The 27,930-nt window shown below is 45.9% G+C and overlaps 1 protein-coding gene and 1 long non-coding RNA gene across 3 annotated transcripts; one reads left to right on the forward strand and one right to left on the reverse strand.

The window, feature by feature from the left end:
• Positions 1-198: 198 nt before the first annotated feature.
• On the reverse strand, positions 199-27,930 carry Rnf34 (ring finger protein 34). 2 transcript variants are annotated; one of them, XM_063225590.1, is made up of 6 exons: positions 27,812-27,930; positions 8,907-9,125; positions 7,813-8,220; positions 6,451-6,579; positions 6,094-6,295; positions 199-4,552 (listed from the first exon to the last, which is right to left on the reverse strand). In XM_063225590.1, the coding sequence occupies exons 2-6, from the start codon at positions 9,108-9,110 to the stop codon at positions 4,362-4,364; spliced, it is 1,134 nt and encodes a 377-aa protein (XP_063081660.1). In that variant the 5' UTR covers positions 9,111-9,125; positions 27,812-27,930; the 3' UTR covers positions 199-4,361. The 2 variants fall into 2 exon arrangements, with proteins under 2 accessions (XP_063081660.1, XP_003463018.2); XM_003462970.5 differs by lacking the exon at positions 27,812-27,930 and adding an exon at positions 17,291-17,464.
• LOC134470615 (uncharacterized) lies at positions 17,553-26,033 on the forward strand. The gene is made up of 3 exons (XR_010039616.1): positions 17,553-17,751; positions 20,258-20,463; positions 22,782-26,033. It is a non-coding gene; the product is annotated as an uncharacterized LOC134470615 (long non-coding RNA).

A 27,930-nucleotide genomic window follows, 5' to 3' on the forward strand; every position in this document is an offset into this window, starting at 1 on the left:
CTGTACCTTTTCGAGCCGTCGCTCTAGAAGCCACGCTGGCCCTCACTAAATCAGGATTACTTTGGGCTAACACCAACTTGTCATAGAGGCGCGTCACTGTGGGTACATACTACCCATGTTTATTTAAAATACTTCTATTGATGAATTTTTAATTTTATGAATTTTATATTAATGAGTACTTAACAGAAAATCAAAAAATAAAGTATTAAATTTTTAATATTTATTGTTTATAAAATATCAAAATTTTCAACTTCTTTAATGTACTAACTCTAAAAAAAAAAAAAATAACAAATTCCTATAGGAACTACAATGAAAATACCAGTAGCACTCGACAAAAAAAAATCTTCAATTACCACACCTAACACAGTCTCCACACACAACAGCAGCATGGGCCACACACTCATGTCACTGACACTCACTGACAGCACATGTGTTCTCTTTTCTGCCCTTTTCGTAGAACATACTTGACATCTTGTTGGTCTTGCTGCTTTGTCAGGAGATTATTATCTACCCAATGCACAGGGAGCAGGAATATAAAGTAGCAATAAAATAATTTTTAATATGTGTTGCATGTTTAGAATAAACATTTTCACATCAGCCATGTACTTGCTTACAAAACCTGAAAGATAACATCAGAAGTTAAAACCTATATACAGTGTCAATACAAACAAAAATCTACTAGAAATAATCTTTGCTTCAACTGTCACACCCAAGGTAGCCTTCTCACATGACAGCTGTATGGTGTGACCCTCAAAAAGACCAAAAAAAATAAGTCTTTGCTTCTACAAGGGCATACAATTTTATGGCATATTTTGAAGGTTTTTGGGAAATATACTGCCTGAACTTATAGCAACCATGAAATGCTACAAGAGGACCATCAATAGTCATGTATTCAGATGTAGTACAAATTTCTTAATAATGATGCACACACAGATCTCTCAAACCAGAAGCAGATAACCAGATTATCGGTTTTTTCTTTCTAGGCACATGTTTTTGTCATCAAACCTCAAGACTTTTTTTTTTTGAGATGGGTTTGCTATTAATCCAGGCTGGCCTCAGACTCGAAGCAGACCTCCTGACTCAGTCTCCTCAATGCTGGGATTACAGGCATGGGCCATCATATTCAGCTACCTCAGTCAATTTGGAAGGAAACCAAATAGCAAGGGTTACACTGCAAACCTCGAGCTCATAGCCTTCACTTCTGTAAGTCTTACATTCCTATGATTACCCTGAGAAAGCCCTGCCAAGTACAGCAGACCTATAAGTGCTTTCAGTTCAGTTAGTAAGGTGTCAGAATAAATTTTCGAGTATAGCTATTGGTGCATACAGAACGTTTTACTTCTATTTCAGCATTTATGTATTTTACATCTGTAGCATTCTGTCTGGTTACAGTTTTCAACACCGAAAGCAGTGCTGGCATTCCATCTAGTAGGTTTCACCTCTGCCAAGGTCCTCACTGTATTTTCAGACATAGTTCCAACACTGGTTGTGTGACCACTCTACCATTTCTACTAGTCAGGTATGTACTCACGTTGCTGTTTTCTTTGTCATGTGAATCAGACTTCGGTTCCGTGTGTCTGTACCAGGTGGTTCTTGCTCCAGTTCACTGTTAAGGAACTCTGGCTCACGTGGCCAGTGTCAGTCATCTTCACCATCCATGCATGAATGAGCTATCTGATGATTCGTTCTTTACCTCCTCCAAAACTTGCAAATCTGGTTGTTCATGTATCATTATACTGAATTGGGCTACTTCTACCAGAAAAATCAAGAGAAAACTTTTATAAAAAACAGATCCTAAATGCACAGAAATTTATTCAGCAATGTGCATTTCATGGGTAAAACTCACCTGCTGCTACTTTGGATCTCCTGACACAACTTGCCATCCATCTGCCAACTGGGTAAATGCACAGATGAGCCTTTGCTTTCCCCAGGCTCAGAGAGAGTCACATACACATTCCATTTATGGTAAAATACATGTTTCGGTGGGTGTATTTTACCCCAGTGATACTCAGGTAAATATATGCAAAACCTGTTGGAGCATTACGTGGGTAAAAATCCCAGCTTGATGCTTTTGCACATACCTTGCCAGTCTGCTAAAAGCAAAGACTGAAAAATTGCTCTTCCCGTATTTTTTAGGCACAGCTACTGAGAGGCACAGGTGGCTATCAGTATACTAAAGTACAGGTTTACAGTAGAAAAGTAGGTGGAACTGGGCATGGTGGTGCATGCCTATAATCCCACCACTAGGGAGGCTGAGGCAGCAGGAGTGCTTTGAGTTTGAGACCAGCCTGGGCTACAAAGTGAATAAAAGGCCAACCTGAACTGCATAAGGAGACCCTGTCTCAAAGACAAAAGTAGGGTGGGCAACTGTAAGCCAGTGTTAGGGTCCATGGGCTTAGCTTTTTTACTCTGGCTAGGAAGGAAGACCTAAGATATGATTTGAAAATCCAAAGGAACTGGTAGCCAAGCTGCCTTGGAGCCAGACTGCATAAATCAATCTGAAATTTTAAATTTAACTTTCAACACCTGCAGCCTCACTTATATTTAAATGTTTGCTGCACCCGCTGGCCTGAATGTAAGACTTCCTATTACAAAGTTAAGGACTTGGGGAATGTTATTCACGTGTTTTCTTAGAGAAGCCTCCCAAAGGAAAAATCCAGCAGCGTGGGCCGGCACCACTGGCTACAGCAGCCAGACTCAGCCCCAGCTCCCAGGGTGGCAGCAAGACCAGCCAGACACTCAAAGACAGCTGTGATTTACATGTGTGGACTGAAAATTGAGCAAAGGCAAGAAAACATGTTTGCTCCACATTAGCCAGACTTTCTGCCCCACATACAAGGGTAAGCTGTCTGCCTGAGTATACAGCTGCTTTGGTGTCCATCAATTGACTAGCTGAATCTTTTTCCCCTCAGCCTCCCAAGTGCTGGGATTACAGGTGTGCACTGCCATGCCCAGCTTGACTAGTTTATTCTAATCACAGTGCACGTTAAGTGTGTGTTACTACGTAGTCAGAAGACAACTGGTGATTTGCCCAAGTCAGCCATCTCCTAAAATCCTCTCTGCCCACTACCAGTGGATTCATTTGTGCTCAACTAAAAGCCACCCTGCCCCAAGCTGGACATACAGAAATGGCAGGGCCTTTCTACATGAGCTAATGTCGCAAGCTGCTCCTCTGACGTGTATTCCAGCGCAGCAGAGCGAGGCTCAGGTTGTGATGCAGTCACTTGGGAAGGCAGAACCTGAGCTGTGTGTGTCCGTGTGCCACCTGGCCCTGGTGCTGGTGCAGTCTCTTTAGAGGTAAGGCTTTAAATGAGTCCTGGAACTTCACAGAGGCTGGCTTCCCCCTGCATCCCTCTGGAGAGAACTACAGAACCAAGCACAACAATCACCCAGGCCTGGTGGTACAGGCTTGTAACCTCCAGCACTCTGGGAAGCTGAGGCAAGAGGATCTTAAGTTCAAGCTCAGCCTGGGCAACTTAGGTCCTTAAGAGATGGCCTGTCTGAAATGTTTAAAGCCAAATGGGCATCTGTAGGTAAGTGTGACAGCCCTGTGCTCAGGCCCCAGGACTGCCCCACCAATCCCGGGTCACAGGAAACAGCCGATCAGTAGCTGACCTTACACCGCTGCTGGGAAGGGATCTGAGGGCCCCAAGCCAGGCGCACACAGGTTCCTACTACACACAAGCTACAGGAGCTGGCAGAGCCAGTGTGAAGTAAAGCATTTTTTTTACATCTGATTTTATTTCTAAAGTTGAAACCAGCTAGCAGGTAGCACGAAAAATACACCTTCACCCTACAAAACTGTAAACTAATCATACGTTAACACAGCACGCACTCTTGTAACGTCAGAAGCCGGAGGCAGCCCTTGCTATAAAAAGCTGTACCTGAACAGAAATGGGCATGTTTAGTCTAAGGCCCTGGCAGTTGACTACAGAACATCCATTCCCAAGTAGGCTGAAATGCAGAAATAGCCACGATGTGGAAAGTTACATTCATCAAGTGTTAGCCTTTAAAATACACATGACTAATAAAGGGAATGTCGGAGGCCGCCGTGTCTGTCCGTAAGCTCACGCGCCCAGTGCCCACAGAGGGTCCACATGGGAGAAGGGTCAGCTGACAGGTCACCCCCTGTGGTCACCAGCCCGACTTCTGCAGTCAGTGCTCCTGGGACAAGTGAGCCCAGTGGAAGTGGGCTGTGTCCACAGGCTGATGGCACGGACCGGTGTGCCTTCGGCTTAGGACGAACTTGTCTGTCCCCATTAGTAATGAAAATAACTTTTAAAAATAGCTTCTGCCTTTCAACAGTGACTTTCCCGTCACTCTGTGCATCAAGATATCTGGGTCCCATGGGGTGCGTGGCCTCAGGACTTGAACACGTGCACAGCGCGCACCACGTACTGCCGGCAGATGGGACACTCGCTCATGCGCTTGCCGCACTTGGTGCAGGTAACCATGTGTCCGCACTCGAGCAGGACACAGTCGATGACAGCATCCATGCAGATACGGCACAGGCTGTCATCCTCCTCGTCCTGCAGCTGCAGCCGCTCGCTGTCTGGAAAGGCAAAGGAGAGCTGGGGTTACCTGCCCCGTGGTGGCTGTCTGCACACCGAGGGTATGGTATTCCCGTGTCACAAAAGACATGGTCCCTCACACTGGATAGGAAGAGAAGCACTGGTGGGGCAGCTGAGAGGCACCTAAGCAATGTCAGCTTCTTGCATGCCACATCTCACTGTCATTTAAGATGTCTGTGCTGAGGCTGCGCCCAGAATAAAGACGCGTGAGCCCCAGGCTCCTGGGGCCAGGACACTCAGGGCAGGCGCAAAGGCAGAATCAGGCCCCGGATGTGGCGGCGCTAAGTAGGTGGGCTGCCCTGTCCAGCTCTGGCCCTAACCCAGGGGCCTGAATGGCCTCCCTCCTACACTCAGATGAGGTCGGGCTCGTTCAGGGTGGTATGGCTAGGGGCCCCCTCTGCATTCAGAGGGGACCAGGGGGATCCTGAATGTAGGTACAAAAAACAGAGAACTGCAGCCCGAAGGGCTGGCCGGTTTGTGTCGGGACAGGCCTGTCGGGAGTCTGCGCCTTGGTGGATGCTCCCCACCACTGCTGTGGAGCAGACAGCCCTGAGAAGCCCATCAAGAGGTGGGGCAGCCCTGGCACAGTGGACAGAGCGCTTCCCTCCAAACCAGAGACAGACCAGGCCGAGAGCAAAAGCGACACAGGAAACCACACACATGGCCTCCACACAGGAGCCTCGAGGGTGGGAGCTGCAGTGTGTGAACTGTGGTGCACTTGCTGCTAGGATGCTCATCCCCAGGCCTCCCACACCTTTGCTGCTGCAGCATCCTGAAGGCAGGTGTGCCAGGCTGTTGCTGCCTATTCTAAGAGGCCAGAAGCCTGCTCATCAAAAACTGTTACAACTGGCTTGAAAGAAAAAATTTCCAAGATAAAGAGTTGATGAGAAAATTTTTGTTTTGTTTTGAGACAATCTCACTGCTTAGTTCAAGCTGAACTCAAACTTACTATGGAGCCCAGACCAGCCTTGATCACAGTGATCCTCCTGCCTCAGCCTCCTAAGTGCTGGGATTACAGATATGCACCATCACACCCATCTTGAGATTTTTAATCTATTTTTAAATAGATTTTTAATAAAAATAAATATTTTAAATAGATTTTTAATAAAAACAAATCTATTTTTAAATAGATAAGACATCAGGTTTCTCAAGTCTGAACACCCAGAGAAACTCTGTCCCCTGGCCTGTGAGGAGGAAGGATTCTAGGCAACACTTAATAAATAGCCTGGAAGTTTTCAACCTGAGCTCTGAGCTAACTCCCAAGGCCGTGGACTGAGCCTAGGCATCTGCAGTGCATTTTGCCCCAGTGAGCTTTCAAGCCGTGACTCAAGAAGACAGCCTACCCAGACACTGACGCTTTCCAAGGCAGGCAGGCGGACGAGTGCTCCCCCACCCCAGGCAATGCCACAGAGCGAACCTACTGGTCCGCGCCTCTGTGAGCAGGCTTCGTCCTCACTGAAAGCCACACAGTGTCTGGAAAACAATCTGCCTGACGGCAGCAGCGCCAACAGGGGACACCTACATGACTTCTGGTTCTCCTCGTTCTCCTTGTACAGCCGGCTGACCTTCTCCACCAGCTCCCACTTCTCGCAGCAGCCAGAGTAGCTGACGAAGTTCCTTGTCAGGACCTCCTTGAGCTGGCGCACACTCATGCCCTCCACCTCCTCCAGGCTGGACAGGTCGGACAGTGAGGCTCGGCCCCGCTTCCTGGAGAGCCCCGGTGTCTGCAAGCAGAGCAGCCACCGTCACGTCCTGGGGTTGGGCCCGAATGCACCCCAGCCCAGCTGGAGCTGCAGCCTGAGCTGACCAGAGAGGCCCCACAGGCATCTCGCCTCCCTCCTGCCACAGCGATCCGGGCACCCAGACTCTGCGGCCTCACCTGCTCCTCCAAGTTCTCTTCATCCTCATCCTCGTCCTCGTCCTCGTCCTCCTCTTCTTCCTCCTCGTCGTCTTCATCCTCTTCGTCCTCCTCATCTTCCGTGTCTGCAGAGGCCACCTCACTCTGGGCCTGTGGATACAGTGTATCTGGTTAGGTAAGGAGCCTCCGCCCCTCAAGGGGGAAGCTCGCCCACCTGCTGGAGAATGACCCAATGTCCAGCCTACCGCACCCCTGGATCTGAGAGCCCCAAAGCCCTGGGGTGAGGACCCACGCGCTGTCATCACCAGAGCATGGCTCCCTCGATGGCATCGGAGGAGCTAAAAGTGGCGGCCTAACTGGAGTGCTGCGGGGCAGAAAAGAGCTGAACTCTGCCTGGGCTTGATGCAAGTGTGAAGAGCATCCCATCAGAGCACACCTTCTGAGGAAAGCTGGTGGTGATGCTGTTTCTAGAGCTAAAAATGTCTCTACAGAAGCTGAGCTCAGCAGCATGTGCCTGTAATCGCAGCACTCGGGAAGCCGAGGCAAGAGGATCACTGCAGGCTCTCAAGGCCAGCCTGGGCTGTACAGTGAGTTCAAGACCAGCCTAGACTGCATGTCAAGACCCTGTTCAAAAATAAATAAATAAATAAAAATTCCGCAATAGAAGTATTCTTTCTTTTAGGAAAAACAGAAGTCCCTTCGATTTGGGTTATATGCATTTTTATAGGCTCTATTTAGACTATAGCTCTGCAACTGTCTGGGTCAGTTTCCAATTTCAAACATTGCACTCTTCTGATTCATAAACACCAAGATGCATCATCCAATTCCCCATGCCTCAAATGATGCCTTCCATCCAGAAGAGGTATGAAGTCAGAGGTGTCTCAAGTCTATCAGAATTGGGCCAGTTATGTGACCAAATAAGACTCATGACTTGGGCTTTTCTAATTTAGAAGTACTTGGAATTTTTTTATTGGTACTGGGGATCAAACTCACAACCTTGTGCTTGCCAGGCAGGTGCTGTGCCACTGAGATATATCCCTGGTCCTTTCTCTGCTTTTAATAACATCTTTCTTCCAGGGAGAAAAGTGTTCAAAACAATTCAGCCTTTACACTACAACACAGTACTGAAAAATATGCACGTTTTCTGACCTTTCGTCACCTGCACTGGAGTAGTTCCCTACAGCAAGGAGCAGGCTCTGGAGCTTGCGCCCAAGCTAGAGCCACCGAGCAGCCAGTGTGCACATGCTGCTTCCACAGCATCACTTCCACGGCTGCTGTCTAATTCTGGAAGCTGGGAAAACGGGTCACCACAGCCAACCCAGACCTCAGGCGTTGACAGCGCACGTGCGAGCCCCGCACGCAGCTGTGAGCAGGCCCTCCTACCTGCGCCAGGGCTCCGGCCCTGGAGGGGCAACCTCTGCCCGAGAGCTCCCCCAGGAAGGAGGCCGTGGTAGCTGAGGAGGCCGTGTAGGGGGCGAACAGGGACTCTGTGAAAAAGCTGGACGCCTGGGAGCGGGAAGAGTTGAGGCTGCTGGAGTCCAGGTCATCCTCGGAGTCCAGTCCATGGTGGCACAGCACCAGGTCCACCAGGTCTTCCTTCTCACGGCAGGTGTCGGTGGGGACGCCCCGCAGGGCCAGGTACCGCCGCAGGTCCTTCACCTTGAGGCGCATGAGCTGCGGCCGCTGGAAGGCCGTCTCGCGCAGCAGGTGGCAGGTGCAGCAGCGGCGGAGGTTCTCGTGGGAGACCGAGCACACGGAACAGAAGTCCTGCTTGCAATCACAGCACACATGCTATGGGGGACAAGAGATGCCACTCAGTATGGGGTGCTCAGGTTGGGCAGAAAGCCCCATTTTCTTTTTGCCTGTTTCTACTAAAATTTCCATTTTGGTGCCTGCCAAATCCTGTGACACCAGCCTATTTGTACAGACATGTCAGTGTCCCCAAGGCTGTGAAAATCACCAGAGTCTCTGCACAACAGCTGGGACTCACAGTTCAAATGCAGCCCCTTAGGAAAAACATACACCCTGTGTTAATGAATTAAAGCCTTTCCGCCCCTCACCACAAACATGTAATTAGTACAGCAGAGCTGACTTGAGCCATATGGAGCGAGCAGGAAGCACACCCGCAGCCTTCTTCCTGGCCTGTTCCTCTGTGAACACTCTCCATATTTAAACAAAAAGAGGCCAGGTATGGTGCCTGATGCCTATAATCAGAGGGTTCCAGAAGCTGAGGCAGGAGGATCGCTGCATGTTCAGGGTCCGTCTGAATAAAGTGAGATCCTCTCTCAACAAAATCCAACTAAACCAAACCAAAAGGATCACCTCTCCCCTATTCAAAGAATTCCCACCCAAATCTTTGGTATGTGGGCTGGGGGTCAGCTCAACTGCATAAGCGCCTGCCTGGCAAATGCGAGGTCCTGAGTTTGAGCCCCAGGTCCAAAAAAAATCTTTGGTATGTAACACTTCACCCAACTCACCTTCTTTCGAAAGACTGAGAATGAGAGGCCACAGGCTTTGCAGACTACATTAGGCCCATCCGTGGCTGCTGCTGGGTAGGCAGAAAAGTCTGAGTTTGGCGTGAACCGGAACGGCCCAGCGCCTCCTGGGAACCCTGACTGCTGGCCCCTCACAGCACCAGTGCCCATGACTTCATTCAGCAGCCCGCAGCACGACGCCCACATCGACGTGGCACCCGCCTGCAAGGAAACAAAGCCCATGTGTGAAGTAGAGACCCCAGGGGTCTACTGGAGGGGACATCACCTTCGGCCACTTCAGCCACAGAGTAAGCATCTCTAGCCCAAAAGCCGCAATCATGACTGGACGGACGTTCAAAAGGTGCAGGGTTTGGAGCCTTTTGGGTTTTGGGTTTCAAATTTAGATGCCCTATAGGCAAAGTCCATGCAAATATTCCAAATTCGACAAACTCCAAAAACTGCAGCACTTCTAGTTTTTGGGAAGACAGAGCCTGTACTGCTTTAGGGACCAACATTTCAAGCTGTGTGGAAAGATAAATTTCTGGTATTTCAAACAAATGCTTGGCATTGTAGATGCTCGTGATGCCTTGTTAAAAGATACGATGTGGTCCGAATTCTGAAGGAAAAATCTACCTTTTGTAATGTCAGAAATCTATTCATACTCAAAAACAGTCATTCATTTTTATCTGAAGTTCTCAGGTCCTGGGCATCTGGAATAAAGTTCTCCACACCTGGCATTTTCGCCAGTAGCCTCAGCTGGTGGCTACTGGATTAGACACCAGCTATCAACGGACTGAGGCTGACTTTCCCACCTGTTATTTAGGAGAAAGAACACCAATGCATATTAATGTCATTCATCCTCCATTCTCTCATTTGTAGCTAAGTATAATATAGCATAAATATTTTATTATTATTATTAAAAAAAAAAAGCAACTAAGAAGGGCTGGGCATGGAACTCGGTACAGCACCTACTCAGCATCAGGGAGGCCCCGGGTTCAAACCCAGCACCACAAAAAAAGACCAACAGTTCAGAAGCATCAAAATGTCAACCCAATCTCTCTAGATTTTAATGTATCTTCTGTAATTTTCTTTAGCTTTTCTGTTCTTTCCAAATTCTTTTAAGAATACAGTAACTTGACATTATGGAGAGTATTTAAAATAGCACTCTCTCTCCTCAAACTGAAAACACTATAGCAGCCAGGCATGGCGGCTCATGTCTGTGATCCCAGCACTTGTGAGACTGAGGTAGGAGGATCTGAAATTTACAGTCTTCCCTGACTACACAGCAAGACCCTGCCTCAAGACAAAACAAAAAAATCACAACACGATGGGACTAAGAATTTGTTATATGCCAGAAGCTGGCATACCACTAACGACTAGAAAGTACAGACTCGAAAACACTAAAGAATTATCTGCAGGTTGGGAGCCTTCCTGAGGAGCCCAAGGAGAAAGGCTACTACCCGGGCCACTTTGGGGGAGACAGTTCTTCACAGGAACCGCTGGGGCTGTTGCAATGCTGCCCTGCAGCGCCCCATCTTCTTTTCTGTGGGGGTCTTGCACATGCAACTTCCTGTGTTTTAAGTGAAAGGGTTAGCACCAGATTTTACCCTGGCCTAATTCCTAGGCATAGTCTAGACTCTAGATAGTGTGGTAGGTAGTATCAGTTAAAATGGCAGCATGTAATAACAGTTTCCTTTTTGTCAGTCATTTACTGTCCAAAAAGCTCCTTAAAAAAGAAACAGAAAATACCCACACTTCAGTGTGCAACCTGGCATGCTGCTAGGACTGAGGCCACTCCTGCGGCTACTCCAGGTCCTAATGTACATTAAGCATAGGAAAGGAGAAGGCAGTGCAGGAAGAAACACAGGAGGTTCACCCTGGCCTGCAACCCACCGTCACTGATTTGAGTACTACATGGCTTCATCCTCTGTAACTGCCTTTTAAAGTCAGGCACAATGATCAGTCCCTACCTTGGACCGAGGGCTATAGCTAGTGTAAACAAAAGCATGAAGAAGCAGATATACTAGTACAGTGACTGTCCTTTTAAGAACATCTGTATAATCAGGCACAGATTATAGGGGAATGCTTGTAATCTCAGCTTCTAGGAGGCTGATGCAGAACGATCGCAAGTTCAAACCCAACCTGGGCAACTCAGTGATTTAGCAAGGCTTTGTCTCAAGAACAGCTAGGAAGCTGGGCGTGATGGCGCATGCCTGTAATCTCAGCACTTGGGAGGCGGAAGCAAGAGGATCACCATAAGTTGGAGGCCAGCCTGAAATGCATAGCAAGACCCTGGCGAAAAAATTTCATTTTAGGAACCAGTGATTTAGCTCAGCAGCACAGGTGCCTGCCTGGCAAGTGCAAGGTTATAAGTTTGATTCCCAATAACAAAAAAAAGAAAAAGAAAAAGAAATGCATATCGAGGGGAGGGTGGGAGATGCACTGCAGAGGTGTAGACACTCAGATCAGCCTCAGTTTCCCCCTTGTCAGCCACTAGCCAGGCGCCCAGCCCTCCTCTGATGCAGGTGCCGTCTCCTCAGGGAGTCAGAGGTCCCGAACAGCACCTGCTTCCATCCCCCTAGCCCCACCCCGTAGCTGACAACCCCAGCAGGCTGTCTTCACAGCAATGCAGTGGCAGCTAAACTTTGCAGGCTACTAAGAAGGCTTTCATTGTATAAAGAATAACTAAGGTGGGGCTGGGGATTTAACTCAGCGGCATAAGCACCTGCCTTGCAAGCAAGCGGTCATGAGTTCAATCCCTGGTACCAATAAAAAGTTTAAAAAAAAAAAAAGAATAACTAAGGTGGAAGCTCTGACCTAGCAGATCGAAAATCTCAATGACATTCCTTTGTAAGCAGTGATTTTTGTCAGGCATGGTGGTACACACCTGTAATTCCAGCGCTGAGTCTGGAGACTCAGTGGGAGGCTGAAGCAAGAGGATCACTGCCAGTTCAAGGCCAGTTTGGCCTCCACAGTGAGTTCAGGATCAGCCTGAACATAGTGAGGCCCTGTGGCGAAAAACCAAAAACCAAAAAAAAAGAAAAAAACCCCAAGGAGACACCATTTTTGCCCTCTCTCTGTGCCTGGCACTTGGGAGGCAGAGGCACGAGGATCACCATGAGTTCCAGGCCACCCTGGGCTCCACAGCGAGTTCAAGGCCAGATGAACTAAAAAAAAACAAAAGCGGGCTGAGGATTTAGCTCAGGAGCACAAGCGCCTGCCTGGCAAGGGCAAGGTTGTGGGTTCAACCTCCTGTACCAAAAAAAAAAGAAAATCACTTTATAAAGACACATTTTGCCTTTCCTATTGGTGACAGTTTTATGAATTAAGAACACATAAACCGTGTTAATAAGTCACCTGTGAAAACTATTTACCCTGGTAATGTGTTTCTTTATGCTATACTGCTCTGGGAAGGGGATGCAAGGGTCTATTTTGGGAAGCCAGGTGGAGCCTCTCCTATGTGTTGTGACTATAGGGGAGCAACTGTAACTCCTTCCTACTTCCTCGGGGATGCAGGAATTTCCTCTGCACCCCAGAAGGGAAATGACAACTGTCCACTCTCAACCATCTCATACTTTTTTTTTTTTGGTACCAAGGACTGAATTCATAACCTCTTGCTTGCCAGGCAGGAGCTTATACCACTGAGCTAAACCCCCGGCCCACATAAAAAATTTTTAAAACAAAACAAAAATAGCCCACATAGACTCTCAAAGCGTCCCAGCCAAAACTCTGCAGCTCTAACCCCAACCACAATGTGGACCCCATTATTGCTGTGAGCAAAGGGCACAAGAAACACCAGCAGTTAAAGGACCCATGAGGCCACCAAGTTCGGACAAAACTGTCGCTAAGAAGTCAGTCTCCCCAAGAACACCCTGACCACAGCTCCAAGCTCCTGGCATCCCTGTCTCAGCCCCTGAGCTGAAGGAGCCAGGGCCAGGCTTGCTGGAAGGACCTTCCCCTACTCCACTGGCCTGTTCAGACTGGGTCGTGTCCACATCCCCACTCTGCCTCATCTCCTGACCCAGCTGTTGAGAGGACAGTGGCTTCTTCAGTGACCTGTACTCCCCAGGGCTGCAAAGGGCAGTTCCGTCCTGTACACCAGTAGCTGCTAATGCTGCCTCTTGCTAAGGCAGCACCTGGGCCAACCAGGACTCGGTGCAGCTTTAAAATTCAGATGCCTGGGCCTTGAGTGCCTGACTGCTGGTCTGGGATGCAGCCTGAGCAGGTTTTTTTTGTTTTTGTTTTTGTTTTTTTTTCTTTCTTCCAGGTGATTCTGATACATATGTGACCAAGGTTCAAAGGTCAAGACCTGCTGAGCCTTGATTTCTCCTTTGTGCCAATCATCAAAGATGGAGGCTGAGGCAGGAGGATCACCTCAAGTCCAAAGGCAGCCTCAACTGCATAGCAAAACTCTGTCTCAAAACAAAGAACATGGGGTTGGGGATTTAGCTCAGCGGCATAAGTACCTGCCTTACAAGCAGGCGGTTGTGAGTTTGATCCCCGGTACCAGTAAAAATGAAAAAGACAAAAAAAAAAAAAAAAAAACCAAAGAACATGATTTTGTCTCTGCAGCCAACTACCTGGTCTTGACATGTCATCTGATCATGGCAGTACATCAAGGGCGGCTTACTCCAAGGGCATTTACCCTTTGTGTTAAAGGAAAAAGGAGCTTCATACCTTACTTAGCACCTGATATAAAAGAATATTTCTTGTGGTCTAAACCTCAGTTAGGTTAAACTCAGCCTGAATCCCTGAGATAAATAAGCAAAATCTTCCCCCTCTTTAGACATAAGATACAATCATTTAAATGGGAAACGATTTCTTACTATAACTCCCGCTTCAAACAAAATACAGTATGCAGAGAACTTGCGTTTTTCTTGATCAAAGAGTCAACAAAGGAAGAAATTCTATACAGGCAAACAGATGTTTACCTTTAAAATGTAATTATTTTTAGGCAAGACATTGATCAAATAAATAAAATTTTACTATAACGCACACTACACTGCAGAATTTCTTTCTTTTCTTTCTTTTTTTTTGAGAGTCTTGCTATCTAGCCCAGGCTGGCTTTGAATTTCCCAAGGTCCTCCTGCCTCAGCCTCCAGAGTGCTGGAATGACAGGCATGCACCACCATGCCCAGCTACAGCAGAAATATTGCCTTCATGTTGGTTTTTGTTTTGTTATGGTACTGGGGATTGAAGCCAGCACCCCTGCACTGAGCTGCATTCCCAGATCTTTTTATGTTTTGAGACAAGATCTTGCTAAGTTGTCTAGGCTAGGTTCAAACATGCAATTCTTCAGCCTCAGCCTTCCAGAATTTGACTTTTTTTGTACCAGGGATCGAACTCACAACCTTGTAGTTACCAGGCAAGTGCTTGAGCTACTGAGCTAAATCCTCTGCCAGAATTTTACATTTTTATAAAACCACTCCCGGTATCTTTCAGAGGAAAAAAAGAAAGAAATTGTACTTAAAGATTACTTGCCCTTGATCTTATTTTGAGTTTGGAAGAATGAATGTGATCAGCACAATTAAAAATGAGATCAACATAAACATAAAAAAACAGCATAGTCAGGCATAGAGGTGCACATCTGTAATCATTTGGGAGGTTGAGGCAGGGGGATCCTTACAAATTTGAAACTAGCCTGGGCTACAAAGTGAGCCCAAGGCTAGCCTGAACTGCATAGCAAGATCTTGTCTCAAAAAGACAAAAACAAGAAAACAAAAAATAGGATAGAGGGTTAAATCAAATTAATACAGGTCACCAATTTGCAATTTTTGAAAAAATCATTAGAAACTGGGCATGATGGCACACACCTGTAATACTAGCACTTAGAAGACAGGCATAGCCAGACTCTATCTCAAAAAAAACAACAACAACAACAAAAAAAAAAACAACAGGCCCTATAGGAAAGTAATTTGATGAATTCAAGATTATAAACATCCAAAAGTCAAATCTAAACAACAAAAAAAAAATTAAAGAAAATACCCATTATTCCACACATGCACTAAAATCAACTGCTCATAGGTTTAAAGATGTTCTTATCTGTTTGGCTCTTAAATTTTTATTTCATTCAAAGAAGTCCTTGCTTATACAGATACTCACATTAGAATCTCAAACCTCAGGAATCAATTACCTTACCTAGGTATCCATAGATAAGAATACCCACAATTAAACAATGTCAATAAAAATCAACATGGTTGAGTAATAAACAATTGCCCGAATCCTAAATTTTGTGAATCCAGTTTTATAAAACCACAAATGAAAGTGGCATTCATAAATCATCTTGCATAAACTGGGGCTATTCTGGTTTACATTTGGTTTCGGAAAACATGTTCTCTTCTAACTGAGGGTGGTGCACATGCCTGTCACCCCAGTACTCCAGGAGGTTGATGCAGAAGGATCACCATGAGTTTGAGGCCAGCCTGCGCCAGTGAGTTGAAGTCCAACCTGAACTATATATAGTGAGACCCTAACTAAAGAAGCAAATATTTATCCTCCATACATTTTTCTTCTCAGTTGGGCCTGGTGGCACATGCCTGCCATCCCACGACTCAGGAGGCTAAGACGGGAGTATTGCCATGAGTTCAAGACAACCCTGAATTACAGAGCAAGAACACTCTTCTCTAAAATTTTGACACAGAAAGCACTATCCTTTACTTCAAAAAATACTTGTTTTTAAAGAACTTATTTAAAAACCTCGAAACTGGACTAATGCCTAATTCTCCTTCCATATCTATTTCCTTGATGGATCACAAATTTTAACACTAATAAGGCCAATGACATTCTTTAGGGTACTATATAGGAAGACTTCTGCTTTTTTTTTTTCTCTTTTTGGATCTTAACACAGCAAAACCTTAATTTCAACCAAATAAAGTTACAACAAGAAAATAAAGTTACAACTAGATATTTTAGTATATGTGCTGCCAAAGTGAGTTCCTAGATATATTAACAGCTATTCTAAGTTGAACTATTTTATAAATAAAGTAGAAACCTAAAAACAAGTTCTTCCAGCCAGGCACAATGGCTTGTGCCTGTAATCCCAGCATTCAGGAGGCTGAAAGATGATCATCTATAGTTTAAGGCCAGCATGAGCTACAAACTAAATTCAAGGCCAGACTGAAGTACACAGAGACCCTGTCTCAAAAAACAGAAACAAAACAAACAAGGAAAAATTCTTTTTTTTTTCTTTTTTCAGTAGTTCCTACTAATCTTGAACTCATTGTGTACCTTAGTCGGGCCTCGAATTTACAGCAATCCTCCTGCTTCAGCCTCCCAAGACCTAGGACTACAAGCATGCGCCACCACACAACACAACAAAAATTTTTACAAACACCTCAGGCTTCAAAACACAGGTCAAAAGTTATCTACTGCAAATATTCCCCCAATAGGTAACTTTTCCTGCTCTTGAGGTTTTGCGCTTTATATTTTGTTGATGTATGAATCTGCCTTGAAATGTCTGTAACTTGTGCATATCTTTCTTCTGACTGGCAAACTCCTTCCCGGAGGATAGTCTTGGGTTCTTACTTATCTCTACGGCCCTGTGCGGCTCCCTCTCGGCTAACCCACGGGGGCTGTCCCTGCCGAATACCTGAATTCCTCTGACCACCTGCCACTCCCTTTTCAATCTTCCCTAGTGAATCCTGGATGCTCCATGAAGAGAATCCAGCCACATCAAATACACTTCTTGGTTGACATTAATGAAGACGTCTCAGTAAGAGTAGCATCGCCTTATTTATGACTCATTCCACTCCGTCCGAGTTCAGCTAATGAATCGATACGTGAATGGACTGCTGTGCTCAGATCAAGTTGTGAGAACCACTGCTAAAAGTAGGCCAGGGTCTCCCCTCCTTCCTCTTGTCTTAAAACTTATAGCTGACGCTCCAGCTCTGGTTCCACCTTGAAGAGCCCACTGACCCGCGGCGCGCTCGCTCCGGCCCAGACGCTCAGCCTTCGGGACCCCTCGGGGTGGATCCCCGCCCGCCGCGACCGCTTCCCGTCCTCCCACCCCAGATAGGCGCTTGCCCGCCAAGAGTGCTCCGGTCGCCGTGGATCCCGTGATGCTCCCGGCACCTGGGTGAGTTCAAGGACTCACCCAGAGTGAGCGGGCGAGCCCGGCAAAGGCGCGGAAAGCTCGACGCACAACGGGCCCACCCAGGACGAGCGCGGGGAGCCCTGCCTCGCCCCTCCCCAGCTCGCTGGAGGATGGCGTCGCGGAGCTGCCGGGGTCCCGGGGAGCAGCTGCGCCGCTCAGGGCCAGGCGGGGACCCGCACGCCGGCCGGCGCCCCCTCCGCGGAGTCAGCGGGGTAACCGCTGAGGTGGGAGGCGAGCCGGCGCTCTGAGAGACGGGACAGGCAGGGAGGCCCTGTGGGGCTCCACCAGTCCTCACCTTCATGGCCACGGCCGCCTCGACTCGGTCGGCTCTGCCGGGAAACTCAGCACCATAGCAGATCCTCCACAGCTGCTCCCCTTCCTTCTCCGAGGCGACTACGGCGCCTCCCGAGGCCACCGAGCGTCCAGACGTAAGAGGCGTGGTCACGCTCGCGCGCTCCCCGAGAAGAAGACCGAACGGCAGCCGACCCGACCAATCCGGAGCCGACAATCAGGGGCTGGTCATCAGAGCCAATGAAATTGCGGTAGGGGGCGGAGTCTCCATAGCAGCGGAGGACTGTTAGGTTTCCAGGCTGGATGTGCGGATTTGGGCGTGACAGGAGCCGCCTTCCTGAGCTGCCCGTCTTAGTGAGGTCACGGTGGGAGCCCGCGGTCCCCAAAGAACCTGCAGCGGCAGAGAGTTGGCCTTGATGGCCGGGGGTCAGTTTCTCCGGGGCAGGCAGGACTTGCAGGGTCGTGGTGAGTTTGAACAAGCGGTTGGTTTGCTGGCTTTTGTTACCAGCGCTCAGAGCAGGGCCTCAGTTTCTCTCCCCCGAAACGGCGCCCCCTCCTCGGAGGACCCCTCCGAATTGACTTCCGGTTTAGAGAAACGAGAGTGTAATTAAGAGCTGGGTTTCTCCAGCTGGGTTGAATTGAGGCCCGGTTTTCTTTCTCTCCCTTCCGACTCAACCGGTACTGGAAATTGTAGGTGTTCGACGATGTCAGTGGGCTCTTTGTGAAGACCCAGCACTGGCTTGTATTTTTTTCTACAGCGCTGCATAGGAGAACTGTGTGTTAGACTCAGACCCAACAGGCCTCTTCCTTAAGCTGTCGGTTCACTTCATTTTTCTTGCTGCAAGTTTTGCTTAAACTAAATTTCTTGTCCAGGGTGGACCCCAGGGCCATTCTTGAAAAACATTCACAGGAACCCTTTTTGTTCACCGTGTGAGTGCCACTGGGCTTCATCATAAAAGAGGATTCTTCCAACAATCTAGACACAAATTCAGGAGAAACTTGCTGCTGATACAGACCCATAATTCTCCCTTAGTGGGCCTCAAGAGTTAATAAATGAGCCCATGAGAAGATGCTTAATCTCATTAGCCATCAGGGAAATGCAAGTTGAAACCTCGGATACCACTGCAACCTACTAAAATCTGCTTTGTAAACATTGGCAGTTCTTCAAAAACCACAAGGCATGTCCCACTGAGGTGGCAAGTTAGAGTTGCACATCTGTAATTCCAGCGCTTGGGAGGCTGAGGCAGGATGATTGGGTGGAGGAGTTGGAGGCCATCGTGGGCTCCGTGATGAGTTGCAGGCCAGTCCTGCAAGACCTGTGGCACAAGGATTCTGCTCTCCAGGATATATGAAATAATATGCCTGCAGAGAAACTTCCATGCTCATGTCTTCAGGGCCTTGTGCATAATAACCAGACATGGAACATTCATTGTCTAATGAACAAAGGAATGAACTGTATATCCTCAACCACATGATGGGATGTTATTTGGCCAGAAAAGGAATACAAGGCTGACACAGGCTACGTGGGGAATGAATCTTGAAAACATCAGGTTAAGTGAGGGAATCCAGACCCGAAGGTCATGGACTATGTAATTCCAGTTATGTGAAATATCCACAACAGGAGAATCCAAAGGGGACAGAAAGAAGAGTAGAAGCTGCTAGAGCTGGAGAGAGCCAGGGGGGAATGGCGTGGCTGCTAATGACATGTTGTTTCTTTTTGCCAAGAGGTGCTGGAGAAGGAGACTTTCTGGTGCTTGGAGTTGAACTCAAGGCATTACTCATGCGCTAGATACTCAGCTCTATTTCCTTTCTCTCTCTCTTTCTCTCTCAGTCTCTCTCGAGGCAGGGTCTCACTGTGCTGTTCAGGCTGGCCTTCAACTCACGAGCATCCCTCCTACCTCAGCCTCCCAAGTGCTGGCCTGTACCACTACACCCACCTCACTCCCTTTCTTTTTCTTTTCTTTTTTTTTTTTTTAAGGAGAATAAAACCCAACAATACAAAACAGAATAAAGCCAATCAAGACAAAGCAGTGAAAGTGGTGCATAATTTCCAAACAGCACAATAGGTCATCGACAATGGCTGCCACAATATATCTTATCCTCACAGTAGTTATCCATCTCCTCAGACAGTAAAATTGAATATAACAAAACAATAAAACTAGTCAAAACAGAGCATTGAATCAAACAAAACAATAAAATGGAATAAAATAAAACAGTGAGAGTAATGTGGGGTTTCAGAAACAAGACAGAAGGAAATCCCCATATTGCCAAGTTGAATACTGTTATCTTCCTAATAGATACTACTGACCTCAGGCCTGCAGCCAAACAATACAAGCTTTAGCTGTTTTTGTACCTCAGTTGCTGTCAATTGTCTGTCCTCCGAACCAGCCCGCTGCTTGGGTTGGGGGGTGGGGAGTCTTGATTCCCAGTGTACCCACCAGTGGGTTGAGGGAATGGATCTGGCTTCAATCTGGCTTCTCTCCCTGGGCCCTGCCTGGTTTGCTCCACTTACAGGAAGGTCAAACTAGCCTCTTGATGTGCTCTTCCAGAGCCGGTATGGCCTCTGCTGACTCATGGGAACAGCCCACTGACCTCTTTAGTCCTGGGCCCCAAATGATCTAAGTGGCTCATGAGAAAGGCAATCTGGATTCTCTCTTCCTGGTCCCTGAAAGAGTTTTGGCCCAGATGGGACAATGTAGCCAGAAAAGCCTCAGGCAGAACCAAGGAGCTCCATCTCCCCCACCCCTAGGAATTCACCTATGGCACCAAAAGAATACCAATGGGCTACCTGTGCATCACTAATGCCCCTTAGGTTCTACCCCAAACCTAGGCTACTTATATGCCTCCACACCACGTGTTCCACAGAGAGATCGCCAACCCCGGGGGGGGGGGGGGGAGATGCCATGCCCCAGGGGATCCCCGTATTCTCAAAATAAAGGTCATTTATATTTCATACATCTTATCTTTTCAGCTGCCGCTGGTTCCCCACAGTTCTATCATATGGTTCCCTGACTGGGAACGGTAGATGAAAGACTCCTGGGGCTTTCCCAGTTTGAGTCCCCTGCCATTCAGGACCAGGATCAGACTACATCCTGCATTAACTCCTCACTTCTACACTCAGAAGCTGTAAACTTGTTGCTGCTGGCTGGCAAACAACACCGACCCAATTTACCACAGGTGAGCAACCCCTGGAGATTGTCCCTGGGCCAGGCCCCAGGCAGGTTTTCTCCCCTCTTCCATGGGTTCACGTGACACTCTCACATCCTTAGATAGCCCAAGGCAGAGTCTTTCTGGGCCAACCTGTGTCCACACTGGGAGACTCTCATGTCCTTCAGAGCTTTTTAAGTTCTCACAGGCAGAGCTGTTACTAAACCCACGTGAAATCCACTCATATATTGGTGACGGCCAATTATTACGAGTTTTGGGACCATATAATACTGATTGGTCTAGAGTAAAAAGTGACGACTTTAAACTTAGTAGGCCACAGTCCATTGCCTCATCTGGCTATAACTCCGTGGGCCAGACCCCACACCAGATTTTATCTTGGGGACCACTTCCTGTCCCCCCCCCCACAAAAAAACATACCTATCTATGGCTTATCACACTGATGACAAGTTTACAAAACTCTCTATCTTTAAGCCTTTGTTTTGGGAATTTCCCACACCTCCAGGATCCCTCCCCCTCCCCACACTTAAAGAGATAATAACATCTTTCCTTGCAGCCTTTCAGAGCTTTCTCAGGGTCTTCTTTCTTCCCTGCTTCCCCTCCCCACCACCTCACATGGACCCATTCCCTGCCAAGATGAGAAAAACGAGCCCAAATAGTGTTGAGATATGCACGGGGCTGCTTTAAGCTTGCACTCCGCGCACCAACTCTGCGCGGTATCTTGGCTTTCATGCGGCACTCCAGGTCTGTGCGGGTTGGGCTCTAACACCGCACCCTAATCCGTGCACCCCGAGAGCAGCTCCAGCTCCACATGGCGGCTCAACTCCACATTGGTGCACCAGCGTGTAAGGTCCCAGCTTCATGCTGCATCCCAACTCCGCCTCCCAGCCCCACCCCCCATGCGCCACCAACACCACTGCCACCATGGCCACCGCTGCCTTGCACGCATTTCGGGGGCAGTCACAGCCTACCCCATGTGCTACGTCCCAGTGCTCGCCCCACCTTCAATCTGTGTGCCCCGCCCCCACACTGGGCGCGCCAGAACACAAACACATAAACAGCAGTTCGGTGGCTCAACTCAAAGATGCTATTTTTTTTGTATTCTCAAACCATTTAATCAAGGTTAAATAAGCCGGCAATAGACAAGACTTTGGCTGATAAATTGGACAGTGGCCATCTGGTAATTTTACCAGCCTTGTTTATCAATTAAAGCCTTCAGTAATTTCCTGTTTGGAAGCTAGGGTTGGGAGGTGTTTGTGAATTCCTTTTGCTGTGGACCACAGGTGGTATTCTGTGTTGGACTTACTGCCTATGTTGTACTGTGTTGTCACCAATCTCCTGTTTAACAACTAAAATTGGGAGGTATTTGTGGATTCCTTTTGCTGTGAGCCACCAGTGGTGTTCTATGTTGAGCTTACTGCCTATATTATACTATATTCTCACCGATCTTAAAAAATAATTATAAATTCCTTTTGCTGGGAACCACTACCTCTTTTCCAAAACAAGGGTTATATGATATATGCAAAACAGCAAAACCAACACTGCGGCAGAAGCCAAACTTAAACCTTTCCCAGCTTATCTGCCTGCCCTAGCTCAGCCCTCCACCGAGCCATAATTAACTATATTCAACTGATATTAAATAACAGCATAGCTGACTTCTCTCTTAAATAAAACGGTAAAAATTAATTAAACAGGCCATCCTCCAAAAATCAGATGGCATTAGACATTTTAATAACATAAAGAGATACTTTTATATAAATATAAGTATCTCTCGGGGCTGGAGGTTTAGCTCAGTGGCGTAAGCGCCTGCCTTGCAAGCAGGCAGTCATGAGTTCGATCCCCGGTACCGATAAAAAGGAAAAAGACAAAAAAAAATATATATATATATATAAGTATCTCTTATAACAGGTCAGTTCCTAAAATTCTCTGGACCTGTCCTCCTTATGAGAAGCCATTACTAAAGTTATAAATACCCTGTTGATTATATTTAACTCCTGCATACTTACTTAATTCTACAGATACCTTCTACTGTAGTCCAAATCCCAAACAAAAAGGCAAAACTTGACCTTCAAACTCCACAGAGACCTTCTTAATATGGCTTTTCATATTTTCAACAACAGAAATAACACTTGTGACACTTGGAGTTATGAGACAGGTAAACCAACACAAGGTGGAGCTGCCTGGGCCCCCCTCCCAAGGACCATGCCTCAAATGCAGCAGAAGACATTGGGCAAGAGAGTGCCCCATCCTGGTGTTCCTTTGAGACCTTACCCCAGGGCTACTGGACTGTCCTAGTCACCAGAGAGTGGGTAAGCCATCCTAACTTCTAGCCCTCACAGGAAATGCCAACACTGCCAGATTCATCGCCAACAGATCTGCTTAAACTTGCTGCTAAAGACCAACGGGGCTCAGGGCCAACAACAGCCCCCTTTATGGGTGTCTGTCGCAGAGTCCAAGTCCCACTAAAAGTCTCAGGTAAGACATTCTCTACACTTGTGGACATAGAGGCAATATGTACAGAGTTCTTCCTGAGTTTTCAGGCTGGAATAGTAAGTCCTCAACCTCTGGGGGTATTAAAGGTCAACAGCGCCTGCCTTGCAAGCAGGCAGTTGTGAGTTCAATCCCTGGTACCGATAAAAATCGAAAAAGACAAAAAAAAAAAGATAAAAACACAGGGCTGGGGATTTAGCTCAGTGGCATAAGCGCCTGCCTTGCAAGCAGGCAGTCGTGAGTTCAATCCCTGGTACTGATAAAAACTGAAAAAGACAAAAAAAAAGGTATTAAAGGTCAACCTATGCCATTTACAAACAGGCCCTATTTCATACAGGTTCTAAACTGCTTCTTCCCAATCCACCCAGTGGTGCAAAATCTTCCCTCCACCACTCACTCTATAGTCCTAAATCTTAAAAATGCTTTTTAGGGGGCTGGGGATTTAGCTCAGCGGCATAAGCACCTGCCTTGCAAGCAGGCAGTCGTGAGTTCGATCCCTGGTACCGATAAAAAGGAAAAAGACAAAAAAAAAAAAAAAAAAAAAAAAAGCTTCTTATTCCCTTGTGTTTACAGGCTGACCCAGACACTGAGGCCTCAACAGCTTACACCTGTTATTGCTAGTAAACCTCTCCTCAGTGATATATAAACCAGGCCCCCTTTTTCTTATTCACCAATTTCTCAGACAACCCTGGTCAAGACTGGCAGATAAATTTTGTCTTCTCACCTTTGTTTATACTTTTTCAGGATTCATAAAAGCCTTTCACACAACCAGGGAGACTGCTGATATACTTGCTAAAGTTCTGTTACAACAAATCATTCCAAGAACTACAACCAGGTTACAGCGACCCATACCTGATATTCTTGGCAACCTCAAGAGTGATCGAAGTTGCTAGACTGCCATCCTGGTCTCACATCACTCAGGCTAAGTGGTGCCCTTCCAGCCCTAGATCTAACCATCCTTTTGCCTACTCATCTCCATTTCACCAAGGCCTCACAACTCTCAGGCTGTTATGTTTTGTTATCCAATTTGGTTTCTAATTTCTTATTCTTTTTACAGCAGGACTCTTAACAGTATTTCCTAAAGACTCCCACATCATACATACCAGAGACAAGCCTTACGCTCTTAACTTTTACCCTTTCAGATGGGGGAGTAATCACCTCTTATAACTTCACTCCTCCTAACCCCACATTTATTTTTCACAATTCTACCTTACTGTGGCAATAATTCTGCCTCAACGTGGTCCTGATATAATGACATGTCTAAATCAAAGGCACCTCCCCTTCTACCTCACCTGGGTCCTTAAATATGACAGTGCCATGCCTCTTCATAATATCTTGTCTCTTTGTTTTTCCAGTCTAACATACATGCATTCACTAGCAAAGTTGTCCTGGCTAAAACACCTGGCACCAGCTTCTACCTGGGCATCAACCGTCATCCCATCGACTCCCCTAGACCCCAGCACAGCACCCCTTTACAGCAGGAAGCAGTAAAGAGAGAAATCTTTGCCCCTTTTTATAATAATAATCATAAGATGGGATATGAAAGAGTTTGGGCCCAGACAGGACACTGTAGCTGGTAAAGCCTCAGGTGGAACCAAGGAGCTCCATCTTCCCCACCCCTAGGAATTTACCTATGGCACCAAAAGAACACCAATGGGCTACCTGTGCATCACTAATGCCCCCTTAGGTTCCACCCCAAACCTAGGCTACTTATATGCCCCCTCTCCACGTGTTCCATGGAGAGATTGCCAACCCCGGGGGGAGAGATGCCGTGCCCCAGGGAATCGGGGGTGTCTCTCCCCTCATTCTCAAAATAAAGATCATTTATGTTTCATACTTCTTATCTTTTCAGCTACCGCCAATCCCCCACAGTTCTATCTATTTTTTTTATTTTAAAGAGAAGAAAAGAAAATGAAACAAAGCAAATCAGAACAGGAAAATGCAAGCAACACAGCACTTCACAACAAAACAACTAGACATCAACAGTAGCTAACATGTTTTTTTCTTTGAAATAGTTGAGCATACTTTCACCTTCACACACAATAATATCAAACATAACCATATAGTAAAAAAAAAAATTCAAAAGAATGAAAGCATTGGGCTGGGGATTTAGCTCAGAGGCATAAGCGCCTGCCCTGCAAGCAGGCAGTCGTGAATTCAATCCCTGGTACCGATTAAAAAAAAAAAATGAAAGCATTACAGGACTTCAAAAGCAAAAATAGGAGAGGAACAGTGCCTGCTATAATACCTCATTTTCCTCAAAAAATTTGTCTATAACATCATACATAATACAATCAAATAAAACACAACAGGATAGAACCAATCGAAGAACAAAAGCATGGTAGGACTTTAAAACAACATGATAGTAAATCAGCAATAGCTACCATAATATCTTGTTTTCTTCAAAATAGTGTTCACACCTTCTCACATAATAAAATCAAAACAAAACAAAATAAAATCAGACAAATGAATGAAAGCATTATAAGACTTCAAAACAATGTAATAGGAAACCATGATTACCATATTTCCCAATATATTCAAAATAGCTGCCCCTACCAAATGAAAGCATAAAATCTAACAACAGAACAAAGCCAAACCTAATAAAATTGTGTAAACAATGCAAGAGTTCAAGATAAGATAATTAAGAAATTGACAGTAGTTTCCACCTTTCTCTTCCTTTGCTCTTCCCCTCCCCTCCCCTTTGATCAACAGTATCTGCAGTATACTCGTCATCTTATTGGTTGACCATAGTTCTGCCCCGCCTTCTGCCTACCTTGCGACTTCCCATTGGATCAATGTTACCTAAATGCCTATGCTTGCAATCTTATTGGTTGATTATAGTTTTGTTCCACCTTAGACCCGCCTTGATCATGGTTTTGCTCTATAAAATTCTGCCTTGAGAGGCAGGCTATCCAGCAAACCACTTGGGACCCTTCTGTATCTCTTAGAAACTTTGTTTACTCCAATAAATATTTTCTGCTCTTAACCTCCGTTATTCCTTAGAACTTATTCTCTCTCCTTTTTTTTTGGTACTGGAGCTCAAACTCATGACCTCACACTTGCCAGGCAGCTGCTTTGCCGCTGAGCTATAAATCCACGGCCCTTAGAATTTATTGGGTTGTTTGTTTGTTTTGTTGTTGTTTATTTCTTGTCTTTTTGAGACAGGGTCTTACTATGTGGTTCTGGCTGGCCTTGGACCCACTTTGTAGTCCAGGCTGGCCTCAAACTCACAAGGATCCTTCTGCCTCAGCCTCTCCAGTCCTGGGATTACAGGAGTGTGCCACCATGCCTGGTTTTACAATTTATTCTTTAGCTGGGCATGGTGGTACGTGCTGCTTGTAATCCCATCTCTTGGGAGGTTGAGGCAGAAGGATCCTTGCAAGTTCAAGACTAACCTGGGCTACAAAGTGAGCTCAAGGCCAACCTGAACTGCAGAGTAAGACCTTGTCTCAAAAAGACAAAAAAGAAAAGAAAAAAAAGAATTAATTCTTTGATTTTGGGGAATGCAAACTCAGTATATCAGACATCTTCCAGATTGGGAATTATATTTTCCTTATTTGGATTATTTGGAGATCCTAAATTATCCATATATCATTTTAACAAAAACATTTTAAAGATATAGAAAAATAATAATTTTTTTCCATACATTAAAAGTGCTTTGCTCAGTTCCAGCCTGCACAGTCATTTTACAGTATTTTTTTTAAAGTCAAGAACAAATTCAGTTTGTTTCAGGAAGACAACGGTGACTTCACATTAGAGAAATTGATCAGTTCATCCACTACCCTAACAGTTAAATGAATCCAGTAGGACCATCTCAGACATTTAAGAAACAGCGTTTGAAAAAATACAAAACCAGTTCAACACTTGATCTCAGCCAAATAGCAGACTCCAATTTCTATAATCTGATTTTTAAAAAAACTAAAAATAGGAAGCACAAAATCTATAGTGGAAATAAATCTAAATGTATCATTTATCACACTAAATATAAATGGATAAACAAAAATATCCTTTTTAAAAGAATGTAGTTAATCTCTTAAATAGGGATATAATAGATCATAGAATGTAGAAAAAAATCCATAAAGAGAGTTACTATGTAATAACAAAAGACCTCACTCTCTAGGTTGGATTTCTTTATGGATTTTTTTTTTTTTTGTCTTTTTCCTTTTTATCGGTACCAGGGATCGAACTCACGACTGCCTGCTTGCAAGGCAGGCGCTTATACTGCTGAGCTAAATCCCCAGCCCCTGTGGATGATTTTTTTTAAAAATTCAAAAAATATTCTATGGGAATGTTGCCCAATTCTGTGAATATACTAAGAAGTACTGAATTGTACAATTTAAATGAGTAAATTATATACTATGTGAATTATACCTCAAGAAAGCTGCTATAATAATACTGAATAAAGCACAAAAGCTTTGTTTGTGTTTTGTTTTGTCCCTGGTTGTGATCCCAGGTCTTTCAGCTTGCTAAGTAAGTGGTGTACCTCTGAACTACCTCTACCTGCCAACATGAAAATATAACGTAGCTAAAAGCCAGTAAAAAGGCAGTTAAAACCACCAAGAAGCTTGGTGCGATGGCACACAACTATAATCCCAGCCCTTGGGAGGCCGAGTCAGGAAGATCACTGAGAGTTTGAGGCCAGCCTAGGCTACCTAAAAAGACCCTGTCTCAAAAGAGAAAAAGAAAATCAGGATGGCCTAAACACATGGCATAATTTATTTACAACTCAACTGTTGGTTTCAATTGCCCTGTGACTGCTATGTTTTTATTTTTTTAGTTTATTTTCTTTTTTATTTCAATTGATTTTTAAATAGAACTATTTAACCCTGGTAAGGTAATCCATCCTGCTTACCGAATAGCCATTACTTACCTTTCATGATTTAAAAGACCACCTGAGTTGGCAAGGTTATAAACAGGCCATAAAAATCCACGCACTGGTCAAGTGCAAAGGGTATCTCTTCATTTCTCTCCATTTAAATGCGCAAGCGC

This window comes from Cavia porcellus, unplaced genomic scaffold (genome assembly GCF_034190915.1).
Source record: "Cavia porcellus strain 051 isolate PalLab524CR breed Dunkin Hartley unplaced genomic scaffold, mCavPor4.1 scaffold_16, whole genome shotgun sequence".
NCBI classification, from domain to species: Eukaryota; Metazoa; Chordata; class Mammalia; order Rodentia; family Caviidae; genus Cavia; species Cavia porcellus.

Excerpts from the sequence above, each read along its gene's own strand:
- Rnf34 (XM_003462970.5), bottom strand. Across the intron at positions 8,221-8,906 it reads TCTCAGTCTTTCGAAAGAAG|CATGTGTGCTGTGATTGCAA; the intron begins GTGAGTTGGGTG and ends TGTCCCCCATAG. Across the intron at positions 6,296-6,450 it reads AAGAGAACTTGGAGGAGCAG|ACACCGGGGCTCTCCAGGAA; the intron begins GTGAGGCCGCAG and ends CTCTGCTTGCAG.